General features: G+C 33.1%; 5 protein-coding genes across 6 annotated transcripts; 2 read left to right on the top strand and 3 right to left on the bottom strand.

Annotated features, from left to right (window-relative positions):
- Positions 1-74: 74 nt before the first annotated feature.
- On the bottom strand, positions 75-4468 carry LOC107364027 (motile sperm domain-containing protein 2). Its single transcript, XM_015931304.3, has 2 exons — positions 3770-4468; positions 75-1369 (listed from the first exon to the last, which is right to left on the bottom strand). The coding sequence occupies exons 1-2, from the start codon at positions 3802-3804 to the stop codon at positions 433-435; spliced, it is 972 nt and encodes a 323-aa protein (XP_015786790.1). The 5' UTR covers positions 3805-4468; the 3' UTR covers positions 75-432.
- On the top strand, positions 1806-8342 carry LOC107364029 (clotting factor G beta subunit). 2 transcript variants are annotated; one of them, XM_089268653.1, is made up of 4 exons: positions 1806-1821; positions 5323-5422; positions 6956-7341; positions 7423-8342. In XM_089268653.1, the coding sequence occupies exons 3-4, from the start codon at positions 7269-7271 to the stop codon at positions 8199-8201; spliced, it is 852 nt and encodes a 283-aa protein (XP_089124779.1). In that variant the 5' UTR covers positions 1806-1821; positions 5323-5422; positions 6956-7268; the 3' UTR covers positions 8202-8342. The 2 variants fall into 2 exon arrangements, with proteins under 2 accessions (XP_089124779.1, XP_015786791.1); XM_015931305.3 differs by lacking the exon at positions 1806-1821 and having other exon boundaries at positions 5001-5422.
- Positions 8343-9855: 1513 nt separating this feature from the next.
- Positions 9856-12854, top strand: LOC107364021 (serine/threonine-protein kinase PAK 3). The gene is made up of 4 exons (XM_015931296.3): positions 9856-11234; positions 11365-11545; positions 12126-12472; positions 12598-12854. The coding sequence occupies exons 1-4, from the start codon at positions 10141-10143 to the stop codon at positions 12728-12730; spliced, it is 1755 nt and encodes a 584-aa protein (XP_015786782.1). The 5' UTR covers positions 9856-10140; the 3' UTR covers positions 12731-12854.
- Positions 12855-12967: 113 nt separating this feature from the next.
- Positions 12968-14861, bottom strand: ari-2 (E3 ubiquitin-protein ligase ari-2). The gene is made up of 2 exons (XM_015931298.3): positions 14487-14861; positions 12968-14384 (listed from the first exon to the last, which is right to left on the bottom strand). Exons 1-2 carry the CDS (start codon positions 14793-14795, stop codon positions 13167-13169), a joined length of 1527 nt encoding a protein of 508 aa, XP_015786784.2. The 5' UTR covers positions 14796-14861; the 3' UTR covers positions 12968-13166.
- Positions 14862-14873: 12 nt separating this feature from the next.
- LOC107364022 (ATPase family gene 2 protein homolog A) lies at positions 14874-16903 on the bottom strand. Its single transcript, XM_015931297.3, has 2 exons — positions 16817-16903; positions 14874-16746 (listed from the first exon to the last, which is right to left on the bottom strand). Coding segments are annotated over exons 1-2 (1719 nt in total). The 5' UTR covers positions 16818-16903; the 3' UTR covers positions 14874-15028.
- Between the last annotated feature and the right edge of the window lie 174 nt (positions 16904-17077).

Below are 17077 nucleotides of genomic sequence, written 5' to 3'. Positions count from 1 at the left end.
TCTCAGGGACCAAGATTTAATTTACACTCCGCAAAACTTGCTGTTAGTCGAAAAAAAATACAAAAATAAACGCATTTTTGAGTAAAACTTTATTTTAAATATAATACATTACTTAAAAATTGTTAGAAATAATAAATGAAATTTCATGGGAATTAGGGTTAAATTTGGTATTGAAATATTTAAGGTTGCCTTTTTAGGTTGTCAATGCAAACCGTTTTGGGTAAAAAAATGTACCTTCGAGCAAAATCTACCTTTACATGATTTGAATTGGAATGCCCAGTAACCAATTAAATTAACCAAATATTACCTTTCAAATCTTTCAGTGTTGTAAATAATTTTTAATTAAACTGATTGAGTGGTTGGACATGGACGACAAAAGGTAAGTTATGCTTTTAAGCAGTATTTACATTGATTACTTGATCAGATGTTTGTTCAGTCAAAATAATTTTCTAACTCTTCTAGTTTGATAAATTTCAAGTCTGGTTTGGACAATTCGCTTTCAAATTTTTTCAACTCTTCAGCAAAAAATTCACGAAGCTCATCTACATCATCTTTAGTGTATCCTCTACTTTCCAGTGCTTCTTCAATCGGTGGAAATGAATCTGGATCCAAATGGTATGGCATTTTACACCTTCCACCCATATAGTCAGGTACGTTATCCAACCCAATAAAATCGTCTATTGTATCCTTGTCAATAAATATGATCTTTTCCCTTGTCTTTTTAGGTAACATGGGAGAAACAAGCTTGAAAAGCCATTTAAGAGAGACTGGAAATTCGTAAAAGGCAACATAAGCATACAAGTCTGGATAATTCAAATCTCTTAGCTTAATCACTTCTCTAAACAGCTCAAAATCCAGCATGGATTTGTGGAAAACAAGATTAGAGCAATCGCTTATGAAGCCAAATCGACGTCCATATTGTGATACTTTCCTGGACACTAATTCACCAAAATAAATAACAGAATCCGTGATTAAAGGTTTAAATTTTCTGGGTGGTATAGCACATGGTCTGGAATAGATTGTTGGTGTTCCATTTTTATCTCGGACATAACTGTGGAAGCCTCTGGCCTTAGCAACCTCCTTTGGGATAAACACTGAATACATATTCAACTGGTTAACCCGATTCTCTTTCCGCCATCGTAAGGATTTCCTTAAGGTTTTCAAGGCAGCCTCCAAATGGCCATCATGTTGACTTATAAATCGGAAAATGAAAATGTCATCATTTTCAATTCGCTCAACGTCCTCCAAGGTGATTGATTTTGGATCATTTTTGGCTTCAAATAATATAATCTCTCGAATGGCTGATATCTTGACACGATCATCGGGACCAATTTTATAAAAACACTGCTCTTCGGGAAGAGGTGATGGACTGTGGTTAAAAGATTGAAAAAGGTCTTTAAATTTCATGGTAAACAAACAAATGGATCAAAATACAGGACAGGAAAGGGTAGCAAACACAAGGATACAAGTGATTTCAGTTGACTGATCAATGGATTTCAACCAGAGAAGCTGAAGACTGACCAAACCAGATAAAATGCTAGAGCTTGAATAGATAAAAATTTACATTGTTCACATTTATATGAAAGTTGGTCTTATGCCTTGAAGCAATTTCACAACAACTCAAGTCCTTTTGTACGCTGAATCTTTAATTATAGCTTAATAACAATAGGATTGACGTCTAACCTATCCTGTTTCAATTGCTCTGGTACTAATGATAACGATAATTATGATTAGGAGGCAACAATGTATATAAATTGAACCGAGAAAAGGACGAAGTGGAAAAAAAAGAAACCAGTCTTAGATCTGCCTACCATTAAAAAGGTAATGTTCATCTTTTCCTTTCAATAGTTCATTAATGTGAATACCCATGATTGATGAAAATATGATAAAAAAGAGATTTCCTTCAGCCATCTTCACATTGAAAAATTACCATAAACATTGTGAATAGGAAGATTGAATGAACACGAGACTTAAATGATCACAAATCTAATCACCTTCAGTTGACAACAGCTAACAATGTCAGAGTCTTAATGATTTCAACTTACAAATTAACCAGAATTTCTGAGTCAACTGTTTCGGTAAAAGCATGATAAAAATTATAATCATTTATTTACTAGAAACATTTCAACTGATTCCAGGTTTGCAATTTGATCACTTTGGTCATTGATACCGTTGTCATTAGTAAATTTCAACTCTTCTGTACAGTATCGTTCATTAGTTATATAAGGATCAAATGTTTCAACTAAATTCAGGAGATTAGATTCCTTGGTGGTAAAATAAGGCCATTGGTCAAGTTAACTTCATTGGGATCCAGTTTTGTTTCACGAAAAGATTAATCATCTAAGACTGTCATTACATTGATAAATGGTTGAAATCAATTGTGATTAGATATCAAGTGTCAATTAAAAATTTACACTCTTCGAGAATCTGGTCTAAAGGATGGTCGATGTTGAGTTAAAACGCAATCAAAAGCTTAATGGCATTTCAAGCTAACCTTGATCGTTTTATAATTTATTTGATTTCGTTTTAAAATGTTATTTAATAATCAAAGTTAACCTTTCATTGTTACTCCAACTAACAACATTTCAACTTAAAATGTATTCAAGTGTTTCAAAGCTCAATGTTTGACTTTGAGGAAATACTTGATTTGGCCTCCAAAAATGCTCTTCAAATAGTTGATTGTTTGCCTATTTTATGGTTGGTCAAGTGTATATTGTCTTAAATCAACTTGATTCCTAACCTTCAAAATCAATTACAAAGCGGACAGTTTTGTCCTTCTAGTCCAATCAAGTTACATAGTAAATCACAGGAAAAAAAACAATATTAAACACTTTCCTCAAATTAATCTTCACCTTCATCAACTGTTTGAATACCTAAATTGTTTGCTCATTGAAAATGTACTTTTCTAGTAAAAACAAAATATTTAATCACGAACATCATAATCAGCTGGAATCAACCGAATACAATTTAATGTCTAATTTCATTGGAATGTCAAAGATGGATCATTAACAATCAACTTTCAGCTCATTAGCCGTTGTACATGGTCAATGGAAATGCAATCAATCAATTGTAAATAATAAGAAAGAGATGTCAAATGAATTAATTGCGTTGCCTGAAGAATTAATTATTTCAAGTTAAAATTGGGAATCAGTACTTTAAGCTGTTGGCAACAAATGACAGCTGATTCTGATGAATCTTTCATTGGTTAAAGTTGTATATTTATTCATGTAAAACTATTATTTCAAGGTTGGCTGAATCTTGTTCATTGGAAATATCTTCATCTTCATCTACATCTTCATCCTGATCACCATCTTCATCATCATATTTTGATATCAACTTGACATTTCCATACCAAGGTTAGATGTACTCTATTGGGAGTGAATATACAACAATTTGGTAAAGAAGCTTAAGATTAAGGCAATGGTTGATAATGATATTATCATGTTAGTTAATAATAATGAACTTCAACTGTCACCAGATAACTAGTTTTGGTCAAAACAAACAAAAACACATTATATAAATTGAGGCCAATCATGAACCAGATCGCAACAGAAACAATCTAATCTGGTGAACATCATAATGAATAAATCCCAAACTCTAGCTTTATCATTATTGACCAGACCAGTTTTGTTTATCATTTTGCTCAATCGATTCGCATTGGTAAAACCAGAAAACTTTGATTGACAGTCACAATTGAAATCATTGTCGGTCCAGTAAATCACATCAAGTCCAGTAAGATGCTGGACAAGGCAAACAGAATCAAACTTACCTCGATGAATGAAAGATTTTCTTGATTATTTCCATTGTCAATTAGCTTGTTATTAAGTCACTGCAACAGTTGAATTGTTAGTAAACTTGAGAAACAGTATTTTCTTGAAACCAAGAAATTGAGAGTAAATTTTTGCTAATTTACAAAACAAATTAGCTCGATGAGTGTAAATTAAACACTAATAATAAAGATTGTAATTAGAGTCTACAGATGATCGAGATTTGGAGTCAAAGATATACAATGAGGTTGGACGATTTTCAAATGTTAGACAAAACCGCGTCTCTCATTGTTTTGGTTTTATTCACAGTCACAGTGGTATTGTCATCAAAACTTGCATCGTTTAATAAAATGTTATCACTGTGTATTGAACAGTTAATTAACTGTTAATTATTGAATTAAGTTGGTCAACAATTGGTAAACACAAATGGTAAAAATAGAAACGGTTAAAATTGGATTTATTGAAGAGAGTCAAGTTGATAAGTGTAAAGACTGATGTAAACAAATGAATGGAGCTGATGTCAAATTGATTGTAAATTACAAGTGGAGCCAGTTAATGATACTATCACTGTTGAATGAAAATTGGTATGGATAGAGTTACCACAAACCATGATCATCATGATTATCAACTGAAAATATTGACTGACATGATCAATGAAGTTTCTCTTACTTCTTGGCTTGTCCTTTTACTATCGTCATCATCGTTATCTTCAGCTTTTTTTACAATCAGCTCTGTTTTTACCAAATTTATTTGTTTTTCAATAATTATCAAGCAATCTTCCAGGCTTCAGATCTTTTCCAGCTCCTCTGATAACAAAACTGAACCTTCTTGCTGTTATATAATATAATCAAAGCCGCGGGTGATTCAGATTCAAGCTTCCAACAATTTTGTTTTTAATTTGAGCCTTAATTATTTACAAAATGTTATTATTTATTCTGGGTTTCACTGTTTAAATCAATGATGCCGTGAATTTGTTTCATTAATATCATTTAACACATTCATATGTGCTTCTACCTCAGACTGGCCTTGATTCTGGTACGTGAGCACCTTAAAAGTGATTTTCTGGTTCTCAACACAATTTATTTTTATTAATAAAAGGTATATTAAAGGTTAATTAATCAATAGATTTCGTAATTCAATGCTTTTTACTCATGTAAGCTCCAAACCAGAAATTGAATATTGCGCGTAACCGTTTCTTGTGAAAATTATGTTGCCTTTTCGTTCATCTCAGCTTGTTTACCTTAATCGGTTAATTAAATTGAATCGCATTTTTTAATAACTTGAGGTTCAATAAGTATTTCCCCTGATTTTGATTTAATTAGAGATTTGTCGTTAATTTTAAAATTAGCCATTCTACGACTGACAGATGGCTCTTCATCAAGATTTCTTTTGATATTAATGATTGATCCCTTTATTTACTTCATATGGTACATTATTATTGTTTTTACCCGCTAAAATATTATTTTACAACTGATTTATTTTTAATTTTATAAATGGAGGTCACTTTATCTAATGAATCATTTAAATTTTCATTTTAATCGACCAAACTCTAAAGATTCTGGCGACTTATTAGATTGTGTTGGATTTGATTGGAAAATGGTTCACCGAAAAGTTATAAGCTTTTACTGTTCACAAGGAGTTCGTTACCAAAAATTGTAAGTACTTTTTTATAACTTAACTTTGAGTGATTTATTATTATATTTTAGATATTGATGGCTGAATATTACTTATTATCCAGTGAATTTGAATATTAATCACTAGTTGTAACAATAATGATCAATCTTCAATCAAATGTCTTGTGAAATTACCACAGGTATTGTTAATACAGCATGTAAATTAAGCTTTGTCTCATTTCTATTGAAAGCAACTTTATTTCAAAGACATACAGTCAGTCATAAAAGATTATGAAAGGTGCCATAAAGTAATAGAGAAGAAAAAAGCTCAGATTGTTAATAATCTTGCAATTGTTAGTCAATTTGATTGTAATGTCTTCATAATATTTCATGACTGAATGAATTTCTTGCTTTCAATGAGCAGAGATACCAAAAATTAGGCAAAACTAATTTTCTATACTGTATTGCTACTCAGATTATTAGATTAACACACAACAGTGTGAATTATTAATAGAAACAATCTGTTTAAACAGCTTCAGATTATCTCTTGCCTCATTAAAAATACTATCATGTTGAGGCACGTGCCTAATCAACGTCCTCATGGGTTTGATTGTTAGACTAAATTTACCGTTTGAAACCAGGATAGTTTGCGACATTTTACTAGACTGGAACAGTTGAATCATTAAATCTGACAACGATTCAAACTAGCTTGCTTGAATTGACAAGGCAAGGCACAATCGATTAAAAATCAGGAGAACCTTTGAATCTTTTTTCTTTAGACTGATAATTGTCTGATAATGATGAACTTATCTGTTCGAATTGCTGTCATTTCACAAAAATTATGCGATTTCGCCTAATTTTTAATCGCTTGTGCCTTGATCTGATCACAAATATTTCCTGACCATTGTGAGTACCTTTTGATTTAAAAGTTGACATTTTGTAGGTTTGTAGTGAAACTGAACCCATTCGTCCATACAAACAAATCAAATCTAAATTAACTCGAAGCTTAGTTTTTACTATTATCCAACAATGAAAAACAATTTACTCAAAGATTTCCTCCAAAGACGATGCTACAAAATACGAATGCTGCGTTTTCCCCTGTCGTGTTTAATGGGAATTTCTCAGTAACCTGAATTCTGATCAACCTCTAGCTTTTTTCGAACTTCTCTTCAGGCATGGCTTCCAGTTTGTGTAAAAATTTGACTTTTAGTCATAATTGTCACACAAAATTTGATTAATTTACTTCAGATATATTATTTATAGATTATATAATATAATTAAGCATAACTAATATTATTAACCGAGAAACTAATGATCGTTGAAATTATTATGGCCAGTGGGCTACCAATGATGAAAATCATTGCAATAATTATGACGTCTGGGATATTTATGACTCGAAAGTTCAGTACAGAATAACATATTAAAAATACATTACATTAGAATATAATACAATGCTCTTTTCAAGGTTTCGCGATTTTTCACTGAAAAATGATTGATTTCTAATGAATCTAATTCAGTTTTAATTGCTTGATTTGCTTTATTTTAATCAAATCTTTTTTCTTTTGTTAAAAATAGATTGGTTGGAGTTCCATCAGGTTGGAGTTATATCATTTCCAATTCAATAATAATGATTAATAAATTATGGAAAACATTCAATATGCTTGGCATTATTTTCTTGAAACAATGGGAAAAGTACATGAGAAATCAACAAAATGGTGGCTAATTCAACAATTACTCATTACTATATCATTCAAGTTGCCCCTCAATTTTGCTCCATTTGGTGTTAAATTGTGATCAGAGGCTGATTGCATTTATGCTTGTTTTTGTTCAAGCTTGGACTTGATAGCCTTCTTCGTTATAAACTTGGATTCAAACAAAATTCATCACAATGCTATCACTACTTCTGATTATCCTTCTCAGTCAATGTTATTTAAGCGTTTGTTATGAAAAATTAAATTGCAGTAAGTATAACCTTTTTGGTTCTGAAATGTATAAAATTTATAAATTACTGTGATTGATAATTCTTTTACTTTTGTGCTTAGATTGTGGGATCGAAGGTATTGATACAAAAGTTGTTAATGGCAGGGAAGCCATTCCTAACAATTATCGATGGATGGCTGCGATATCCGATCTCAATTTACAAAATGTCTTCTGTGGTGGAACCTTAATCAATAATCGTTACATTATAACAGCTGGTCATTGTTTTACAGAAATTCTTGATAGATCAACCATCAGGATCATCTTGGGTGCTCATGATTTAACAAAAATGGAAAATGTTACTGTTTACAAGGCGGATAAAGTGATTGTCCATGAGAAATATGAGCCCAATTCATCTCACCAAAGATTTGATATTGCCTTAATTAAATTGAACAAGAATGTCACCTTTACCGATAAGATTGGACCGATTTGCCTGCCTCCACGAAATATGAGACAAAGCTTTGATTCCCTAAAGATAAGTGGTTGGGGCTCGTTGGGAGAGGGACTGGAAACATCGACGCGATTGATGGAGGTTGTTGTCAAGGAACGACCTTTAGCCGTTTGCCAGAAACTTCTTGGATCAGAAAGGGTTACAGTTAATCATATTTGTGCCGGTGATTCTAAGTATGATTCATGTTCTGGTGACTCTGGTGGACCTTTAATGACTAAAATCAGAGGTCGAGTTTACTTAGTTGGAATTGTTTCTTGGGGAATTGAATGTGCCCATAAAAATTATCCTGGAGTTTACACCAGAGTCTCATCGTACGGATTGTGGATCTATCAGAACTCACAAGAAGCTCTCTATTGTAACAACAAAATGCCTTTAAATGAAACAGCTGGTTAATTGATTATCTTAAACTCTTTGATCGAGGAAAAAGAAAATTGATAATCTCTGGAAACAACTTTGCCATAAATCAAACTGAAGTGATTTTTCAAAAGCAACTGTACTAATGTAAAGTTAAATAAAAAGACGAGCACGGTCTAATTCATGGTCTCGATTATATAGTTTGCTGTGTATCAATGATTCAAATTCAATTGTGGAATCAGCTTTATTTGATATATCCGTGGTCTTTCAGCTTTAGTAGAATTACAATCGCGCTTCACGTTCTTTAACATCATTCTCTCCAATTATACAAATCACGGAAGTTATTTACTGTTTGATTTTATTTTTGAGTGTGATTTTTACGTGATTGAGGTTGTTTCATCTTTAAATGCAACAATCGTTAAAACTTCACAATTTCAAATTACGCGTCACTTTCCCTTGGTTACATGTGTTGTGGTTTTCAAGAACCTTGTGTTTCAAATTTAGATTGTTTTTAAGTCTCAAGTTTCTAATGTTTTTTTATTTTTGATACTGTTATGATTGGGGCCTGATTATCGTTGTCCTCCCGTTGCTTTACAAATGAAATTTGTTTAAATGTGATTTCCTTTGATGATTCAGCTTTTCAATCTGTTATTTTTATCAAGAAGTGTGTTATATTATTCACTGGTCATTTATCCATGAAAAGAAAATCAGTGTAAAGATTTACAACCTTATCATGTTCAGATCTATGTTAAACGGTGTTTATAAAATTGTCCATTTGTTATGAGTTCATACAATCCATGATATCGTTGACTTAATTTTTCAAAAATTGACAAACTTCTTGTCGTGTATCACATCAAGGAATCACAGTTAACGGCTTTCTATCTATAGATTGGCGAGAAAACATCTCAAGCTGTTTTATAATCGGTATTAGATGTTTATTGAAACAATTTAAGACTATTTAAACAAATAAACTAAATTAAAGTTATAAACAATGGAGCAAGGATTAATGGTTTCTCTATCTTTATCAAGATACGACTTGGATCACACTCCGTGATTTAGACCTAAAGATTGCTTATTTTAAATTTTCCCTCTCTATTGCATTGAATTAGTCATGTTTTGTTTAATTGTTTAACGGCCGATTTCCATTGATTAGCATGGCTAGGATCAAAGATAAGTCGAAAAATGAACTTGCTGAAAGATGAGAAACGATTACATAACATGGAAGTGTAATTGGCAACTAATTTGTTTTCTATTTATCAACAAACACCTACTTTTCCCATGTCATTTTACTCATGGAACATCAACAATTCAGACAATAAAACAACGTTTATCTTTTTCACATTTGAAAGAAAGAAAAAAACGGATTACTTCAATCATGACGGGTTAATAATATAATTGTTTTTACTTTTTTTTCCTTATTTCACTTCTTCCATCGCAACTTAATGTAAGTTAAATCACGGTTCTGACAACTGTACTAACACAATTAAACCATGAAGTTGGTCATTTCATTATTCACTTATCAACTATAATCTTTAAACTGCAACACACCAACCATCAAGATATATACAACATTTAGTAAGCTACACTATCAACAATTTTCACTATCTCTTTCTTTCTCCCTTTCGGTTTGCTCTGCCTTTCTCTCTCTTTTAAACCAGCCACCAGAAACTACTATTTTTTTTACTGAAGCAACTTTTAATTGCTGTCCCTTGCTCTTATTGAATGTATCTTTTAACCATTTAAGTTGAGGTTTACTTTCTCATCTTCATGTTCATCACCATCGATTTATTTATGTGCCAGTAATCCCATTCAGTACCAATCACAACGTTTTTATAAAACTAGTGTAAACCCCGCTTTTCAAGGCCTTAATTCTCAAGTACCAACATTTTGCCTTGTTTTTTTTCTATCTATTGTGATCTTTTTGCCTTTTTTCCTGTTTTTTAATCGCCTTTAAATCTACTGAATTCAGCTTTATATCATGAATTCGTTCTTAAGTAAATTAAATCCACGGAGTGGTAAAAAAAAAGCATCCACATCTCCGATATCCAGTACTGGACGAGCATCTGATATTGGTCAACCTTTTGAAGTTAAACATCACATTCACTGTAATGTAAATCAACAAACTGGTCAAATTGAAGGTTTACCTCCAGCTTGGGTTAAGTTGTTAGAAGCCAGCAATATTACCAATAGTGAACAGCATGAGAACCCCAAAGTTGTAATTGATGTCCTCAAATACTACACCCATTCAATTAAAAAGAAAGCCAACCAAGGAAAATACATAGCAACCCAAGAGACAATTGATGAAGATATAAGAGAAATTGAAAGAGAAGACAGGGAGTGGGGTCCAAGTGGACCTAAAGGTTACCATGGATCATCTGATGGATCTTTCAAGTCAAGCCAAGAAGACCTCATCCAAGACAGTGATAATCAAAAAATAGAAACATCTAATGATGTAAACAAACATGATGTCTCTTACCCTGATGTTGTGGTCACCGATGTAAACAGTGAGAATTCTAATCAAATCAAAAAGGACAATCAACAAATCATTAATGATATTACTAAAGACTTGGATAAAGTTATCGTGCAAGCGGAAGGACTTCTTTCTGATTTTGAAGCTAAACGAAAAGAAGCTGAAAGAGAAAAGGATGCCAAATCGGGTTCCAGTAAGACTGACAAACAGCAAACTCAAGATCAAACGCCACAAATTCAAACTCAACCACAAGGTCATCATTATCAGCAAATTAATCAAAACCATCAACTACAACACCAACAACTTCACCAGCATAAACAGGTTCAAAAACCTCCAATGCCTCAGTTGAGAAAAAAACGAGGACCCAAGATTGAAATGACCGATGAAGAAGTGATGCAAGCTCTTCGCGCTATTGTCAATCCTGGTGACCCTAAAGAAAGGTATCAACTTCTGAAAAAAATTGGATCCGGTGCATCAGGAACAGTTTACACCGCCAATGACAGAGTTACAAACACAAAAGTTGCAATAAAAACCATGGATTTGACAAAGCAGCAGAAGAAAGAACTTATCATAACAGAAATCAAAGTTATGAGTGAAAATACGTGAGTGAATGATAAAATGATATTTTCACCTTAACAAGCAATGAAAATACTGAAAAAAACTCGTGACTTAATATCTTTTACTTGTTCTGAATCTTCTTTCTCTATCTTTCTCTTTGTATCCATGACACAGGCATCCTAATTTAGTAAATTACTTGGACAGTTATCTAGTCGGTGATGATCTTTGGGTTATTATGGATTATCTCGAGGGTGGGGCACTCACTGATGTTGTCACTGAAACAGAGATGTCGGAAGGACAAATGGCCGCAATTTGTCGTGAAACCCTTCAAGCAGTCGCTTTTCTTCATTCTAAGGTACTCAACTAGTCACTAACAGTTTGTTACATCCGTAAATGTTGATGTCATAACAATGTGAGAATGTTTATTGAGGCGAGGAAATCGGGTGAACAAGAGGTTATCATAATGGTACACACTTTTTGTAGATAAATAGAGAAACATGAGGATAACTTGAATGCTCATTCTTTTTCTTTCTCATTGAGATAATTTATTATCTAACTTGATATAATTTCACCTTTATGTACAATTTACCAGCAATGACACACAACTGATCTACAATTTGTGTCTATGATTCAATGCATCAGGTAGATTCTGATATTCTGATGGATTACCTTTTATGGAGCAATGACAATAATTAACTTTAATGCAAATAACAGTAGTGATTACCTCTATTTTAGAGTGGTTTTTAATCAACGGTGATAATCTGTACAGTTGTATCCTTGTTGTATTCTAATTGATTTGATTTGATTCTCTGATCAAATTAGATAGATGGAAAGAGAGAGGAAAACAATTTAAAATCCTTTTTTAGCTAAATTTTCTACATCAATTTTCTGATTTTGAAATTACCAACTCTTTTTGAAATTGATTTTGCTCTCAGGGAATCATTCACAGGGACATTAAAAGTGATAATGTTTTACTTGGAATGGATGGATCTGTCAAAGTTACCGATTTTGGTTTTTGTGCTCAAGTCTCACCGGATGAAAAACGTCAAACCATGGTTGGTACGCCTTATTGGATGGCTCCTGAAGTAGTCAATCGTAAACAATATGGCAAAAAGATAGACATTTGGAGTTTAGGAATTATGGTCATTGAAATGGTTGAAGGGGAACCACCTTATATCAATGAGAATCCAATTCGTGCCCTTTATTTGATTGCTGTTCATGGTAAACCTGAGATTAGGCATAAAGAAAAATTATCTCCTCAGTTACAAGATTTTCTAGATCGGTTTGTAATTTTATTACTATTAATTCACTAACAGCAACAAAAAAAACTTGTATTAACCTTGAACTAGCTATCAGTTCAAAAATTATAATTTCCTCTGTTCAATTTTCTTTATCTAATTCCAATAGATGTCTAGAGGTGGATATGGATAAGCGAGCTTCCGCTTTGGAACTTTTGAAACATCCTTTTCTGGATAAAGCAGACAACTTGAAAACCCTAGTTCCACTGATTAAAGCAGCGAAAAAGGTTCTAAAAAAATGAAGAAGATACACAAAGACGAAGAAACACAAAAATGTCCAGGCCCAGTGATATTATTATCAACCTAATCGAACTCAAAATCAAAGTTATCACCTGAAAAGAAAAAGAAAACTATTTTTTATTCTTATTTTGACAAAAACTTTTATTGATCAGCATTTTATAACAAAACCTGATACTCTTCACTTCGTGAATATGATGATACCTTAAAAATTGCTGTTGATGAGGATGAAAAAGTTCAAATATGATACCAAAGATGGTTTATTATTACATTATCAAGAATAACTTAATGAAATTATCAATAAGCAGCAAAATTTACGATGAGAAAGTATGGATTTAAAATTAAGATCATTTCCTATGATTTCGTGGTCTTTTAATTAAAATTGCAACGTCTTGGAATTGCAAAAAAATAGAGATTCGCGATTTAGAAAAAGAAGATTAATTAATCAGCATGAAAATCTTTCAATAAAGTCGCTCTCCTCTTCTCTGTAATATCCATTTGATTTTCTAGATCTCCTCGATCTGTTGCTTCAGCTCTTTCCAATTTCCAGGAAAGATTTTCTATTTCAGCTTCCAATTGGGCTTGTTGATACTCGAAAAGTGCTTTTCTTGGTCCTGAGTCCATATAATAGGCATATGGATAAGTGTATTGTAAAGTGTAGCGTGACTTGGCCAGTAGTGCAGCTGCATCCAAGAGGTATTGCCAATCGATCCACGTGCCTTTACCAGACATGACTTCTCGATGGATTCTGTCTTTAATTCGAGTTAGAGCTTCTTTTTCAAGTCTCAAGCTTCTGGCATGATTATCCCATCGTTCAAAATAGAATAGATATTTTTTTAAAGCTTCTCTAGCTGCACTGTGTACTGATTGACCATCTTCATTGGTAGCTTCTTTGTACCTAGAGCATTCATAATATTCACTGCCATGTGCTTTCCAATCACCCAAACATATCCAACAGAAATTAGCTTTGCATGTGGTACACTGCATATGGTTGCATCCACCATTTTTTTCGATGCAAATATGACAATTGGGACAGTCTTTGGTATGGGCTGATATATAATTGGCGGTCTCAGAATCGTCTTCACATTTAGTTAACCATTTTTTGATTATATTGCAATCAGTAGGAGCATGATAATCACCACTACATTTAAAACAGAAGCTCGTTTTACATATTTTACAAATAACTCTTTTGGACTTGTTTTCGCGTGCTCTTACTACTATATTACAGTTGAGGCCAGGACAGAAACGCAATTCCGGATGAGATGTTACGCATTCAGCAAATGCGAATTTCTTATATTTTTCTTTTAAATCGTCTTGTTGAATATGTTCTAAAGCAAACTCTTCTGGTACCAATTCACTGCATTTTTGGGCCATGCATTCAATACCTATTGTTGCACCAGCAGACACTTGAGTTTCTATATGGCATGTCCAACATTCACTACAGAATAGATGACCACACGCGAGTCCTATACAATCCGAACTTTCTGAACAAAGGCAAATTGGACAAGTTTTGGGGTCTTGTGTTCCTTCAAGTTCTTCGTTAGTACCATTAGAATAAAAGTTGGAATCAGTTTCATTGGTTGTTTCATCATCAGATGCACTATTTGATTTTTTCTCCTTGATTTTTTCCAAGTTCCATCTAAAACGATACAATAACACCTGTAATGAAAGAAATGTAAACAAATTAAAAGAAGCAGCATATTATTTCGAGTCTTACAACTATCGAAAATAACATTTAATCAAGATAAAAGATCATCTTACCTTTGCTTTAGACGGGCTAACTTGGAGAGTTTTACAGATATATTCAACAGTTTCATTCCACAATTGATCCACTTCTTGAATGGGCAAACATTCATATTCAAAAAACTCTGGATCTTTGCATTGAGCACCTCCTTGGAGAAAATCTAGTTCATTTTCTAATTCACTCATACGATAATAGTCATCGTAGTCACAGTTTTCATCATTCTCCTCATTTTCATCATTTTCGTCGTTTTCATCTGTATCTGATGCATATGTTTCCATTTCATCAGACCTTGAAGCGTAGATTAGAGGCGATGAAACAGTATCCATAATGTAGGAAACAATTAATTTGGTCAAACAATCAAGGAAGCAAATAGTAGAGTCAACAACCAGATGACTTGAAATGACTTATCTTTACAAACAGGCCTTTATTAGATTTATTTTGGTTTACTTTACAATTCCCCCTTATCTAGTCCGCAGTTGTGCAGACTAGATAAGGCGTGTCTTTAGCCATACAAACAAGTTTTACTTGTAAATAGGAAGTTGAGATATTTAAGATGGAGTTATCTATGAGCGTCATGATTCGACAATTCAAATGACCCAGAAGCGTTAGAAAGCTGAACGGAAGAGTTCGAAAATCTCTCATAGAAAGCTATTGTTTCTTTTGTTGTTCTGGGTAAAACAATTTTAAAGGCTTGGTCAAAGTGAATCATTTCAACTTCTTTGGCATTAATATCTTCAGTCAAAGCTAGAAGAGCGGCTTCTTGGCATAATGCAACTATTTCCGCACCAGAATAACCAGCAGTTTTATCCGCAAGAATCTCAATATTTTCAGTAACCTCAAAAGAAACTGCCATTTTACCAGTCCTTATTAAGAAAATTTCTTTACGAGTTGCTTTATCTGGTAATGGAACGTAAATAATTACATCAAGACGACCAGGGCGACGTAATGCTACATCAATTTTATCTGGTCTATTCGTTGCGGCTACGATAGTAACACCATCCAATTCTTCAATTCCATCGATTTCTGTTAACAATTGAGCTAAAACACGATCACCAACTGAACATGAAGCTGATGCATTACTACCACCTCCTCTCTCTGATGCTAAGGCATCTAACTCGTCAAAGAATAAAATTGAAGGAGAAGCTTGTTTGGCTTTTCTGAAAATTTCTCGCACAGCCTTTTCAGATTCACCGACATATTTATCAAAAAGTTCAGGTCCTTTAATTGCGATAAAATTGAGTTGACTTTCAGTGGCTAGAGCTTTTCCAATCATAGTCTTTGAACATCCTGGTGGACCATACATTAGAATGCCTTTCGACTGTTTATAACCAACCCTTGCAAATGCTTCAGCGTGTTTGAGTGGCCATACAACTGCTTGCAGTAACCTGTTTTTGACTTCTTTCATACCACCAATATCAGACCAATAAACTTTAGGTATTTCTAAAGTAATCTCTTTCATTGCACTGGGACGGACTCGGCGAACAGCTTTCTTAAGATCATTCTCATCGATTGTATCAGATTCTCTTGTTAAACAGCTATACAATGATTCACGGTAAACACGAGCAAGATCAGCTCCAGTATAACTAAAAGTGTTTTCGCCAGTACTTTTTAAGACCTCTGAAGGTATTGAATGTTTAACTTTGCTGAATATCTTATTTAAAATATCGATACGATGGAGAGATGAAGGAACTGGAAATTCAATCTCTTCTTCCAAGCGACCGGGTCTCCTTAATCCTGGATGCACTGAATCAATTTGGTTGGTAGCAGCAATTAGCACGATGCGTTTAGATCTACGATTGTCATCGAAAAAGCCAGACAAAGTTTTGAAAAAATTAACTTCTTTCTCGGTTTGAGTTTTCTTGCTTGAACAATACAAATGAATATCATCGATAAATATAACACTGGGATAACATTCGATAGCACGTTTAAACAGTCGATCTAATTTTGATTTATATGAAACTTCAACAACTCCTTTAGCTCCTTTATCTGGAGTTTCTTTGGCTTCTTTAGTTGGATTGTCTGATAACATATCACCATAAACATTGAGAAAGTTGATTCTCGGAGTCAATGCTTCTGTTAATGCTTTAATAACCATTGTTTTACCAGTTCCTGGAGGTCCATATAGAAGAATACCATTTGTTAGATCGTCAGCGTGAGGATGAGCTCTATCAAGTAGTGGAAATTCGATTAAATTTTTGAGCTTTTCAATCTGAACCTTCAATCCGCCAATATCGTTTAATCCAATTGTGGAAGACTTTTTTGCATTACGTCTAGTCACTAAGAAAGATGGTTATAAGAAAATAAGTCAATGAGTTGTGTACCTGAGATTCAACCATGAAAAACTTACTTTTGATTTTGAAGAAATAAGATTAATTCTCGGATAATTAATCAAAATAATAAATTAATAAAAATTGAACGATGTCACTGTGTCATGATTTTTTAAATGTAAATATTGTTTACTAAAAATTTGCAGCAACAATTTAAAGACGCCATCTGTGGGGATAAATTTTTGATTAACTAATTAAATGATTGTATTTTAATTAACAACTGCTTGCTTATTTTAAAATGTGATTTGATTGAAAGGTTTGTGCCAAAATGAGACAAAAAT

Source organism: Tetranychus urticae, chromosome 3 (genome assembly GCF_039701765.1).
Source record: "Tetranychus urticae isolate SD_2017Ah chromosome 3, NJAU_TeUrti_SD_1.0, whole genome shotgun sequence".
Classification (NCBI taxonomy): domain Eukaryota; kingdom Metazoa; phylum Arthropoda; class Arachnida; order Trombidiformes; family Tetranychidae; genus Tetranychus; species Tetranychus urticae.
The sequence above is the reverse complement of the archived record's forward strand: the minus strand, read 5'-3'. Positions and strand labels throughout refer to the sequence as shown.

Coding starts and splice junctions, on each gene's coding strand:
- ari-2 (XM_015931298.3), bottom strand. CDS start 14,795: ATGGATACTGTTTCATCGCCTCTAATCTACGCTTCAAGGTCTGATGAA. Junction 14,385..14,486: donor TTAGCCCGTCTAAAGCAAAG/GTAAGATGATCT, acceptor CTTTCATTACAG/GTGTTATTGTATCGTTTTAG.
- LOC107364021 (XM_015931296.3), top strand. CDS start 10,141: ATGAATTCGTTCTTAAGTAAATTAAATCCACGGAGTGGTAAAAAAAAA. Junction 11,235..11,364: donor AAAGTTATGAGTGAAAATAC/GTGAGTGAATGA, acceptor TCCATGACACAG/GCATCCTAATTTAGTAAATT. Junction 11,546..12,125: donor TCGCTTTTCTTCATTCTAAG/GTACTCAACTAG, acceptor TTTTGCTCTCAG/GGAATCATTCACAGGGACAT.
- LOC107364027 (XM_015931304.3), bottom strand. CDS start 3,804: ATGGAAATAATCAAGAAAATCTTTCATTCATCGAG. Junction 1,370..3,769: donor AAAATCTTTCATTCATCGAG/GTAAGTTTGATT, acceptor TTTTAACCACAG/TCCATCACCTCTTCCCGAAG.
- LOC107364029 (XM_089268653.1), top strand. CDS start 7,269: ATGCTATCACTACTTCTGATTATCCTTCTCAGTCAATGTTATTTAAGC. Junction 7,342..7,422: donor TTATGAAAAATTAAATTGCA/GTAAGTATAACC, acceptor TTTTGTGCTTAG/ATTGTGGGATCGAAGGTATT.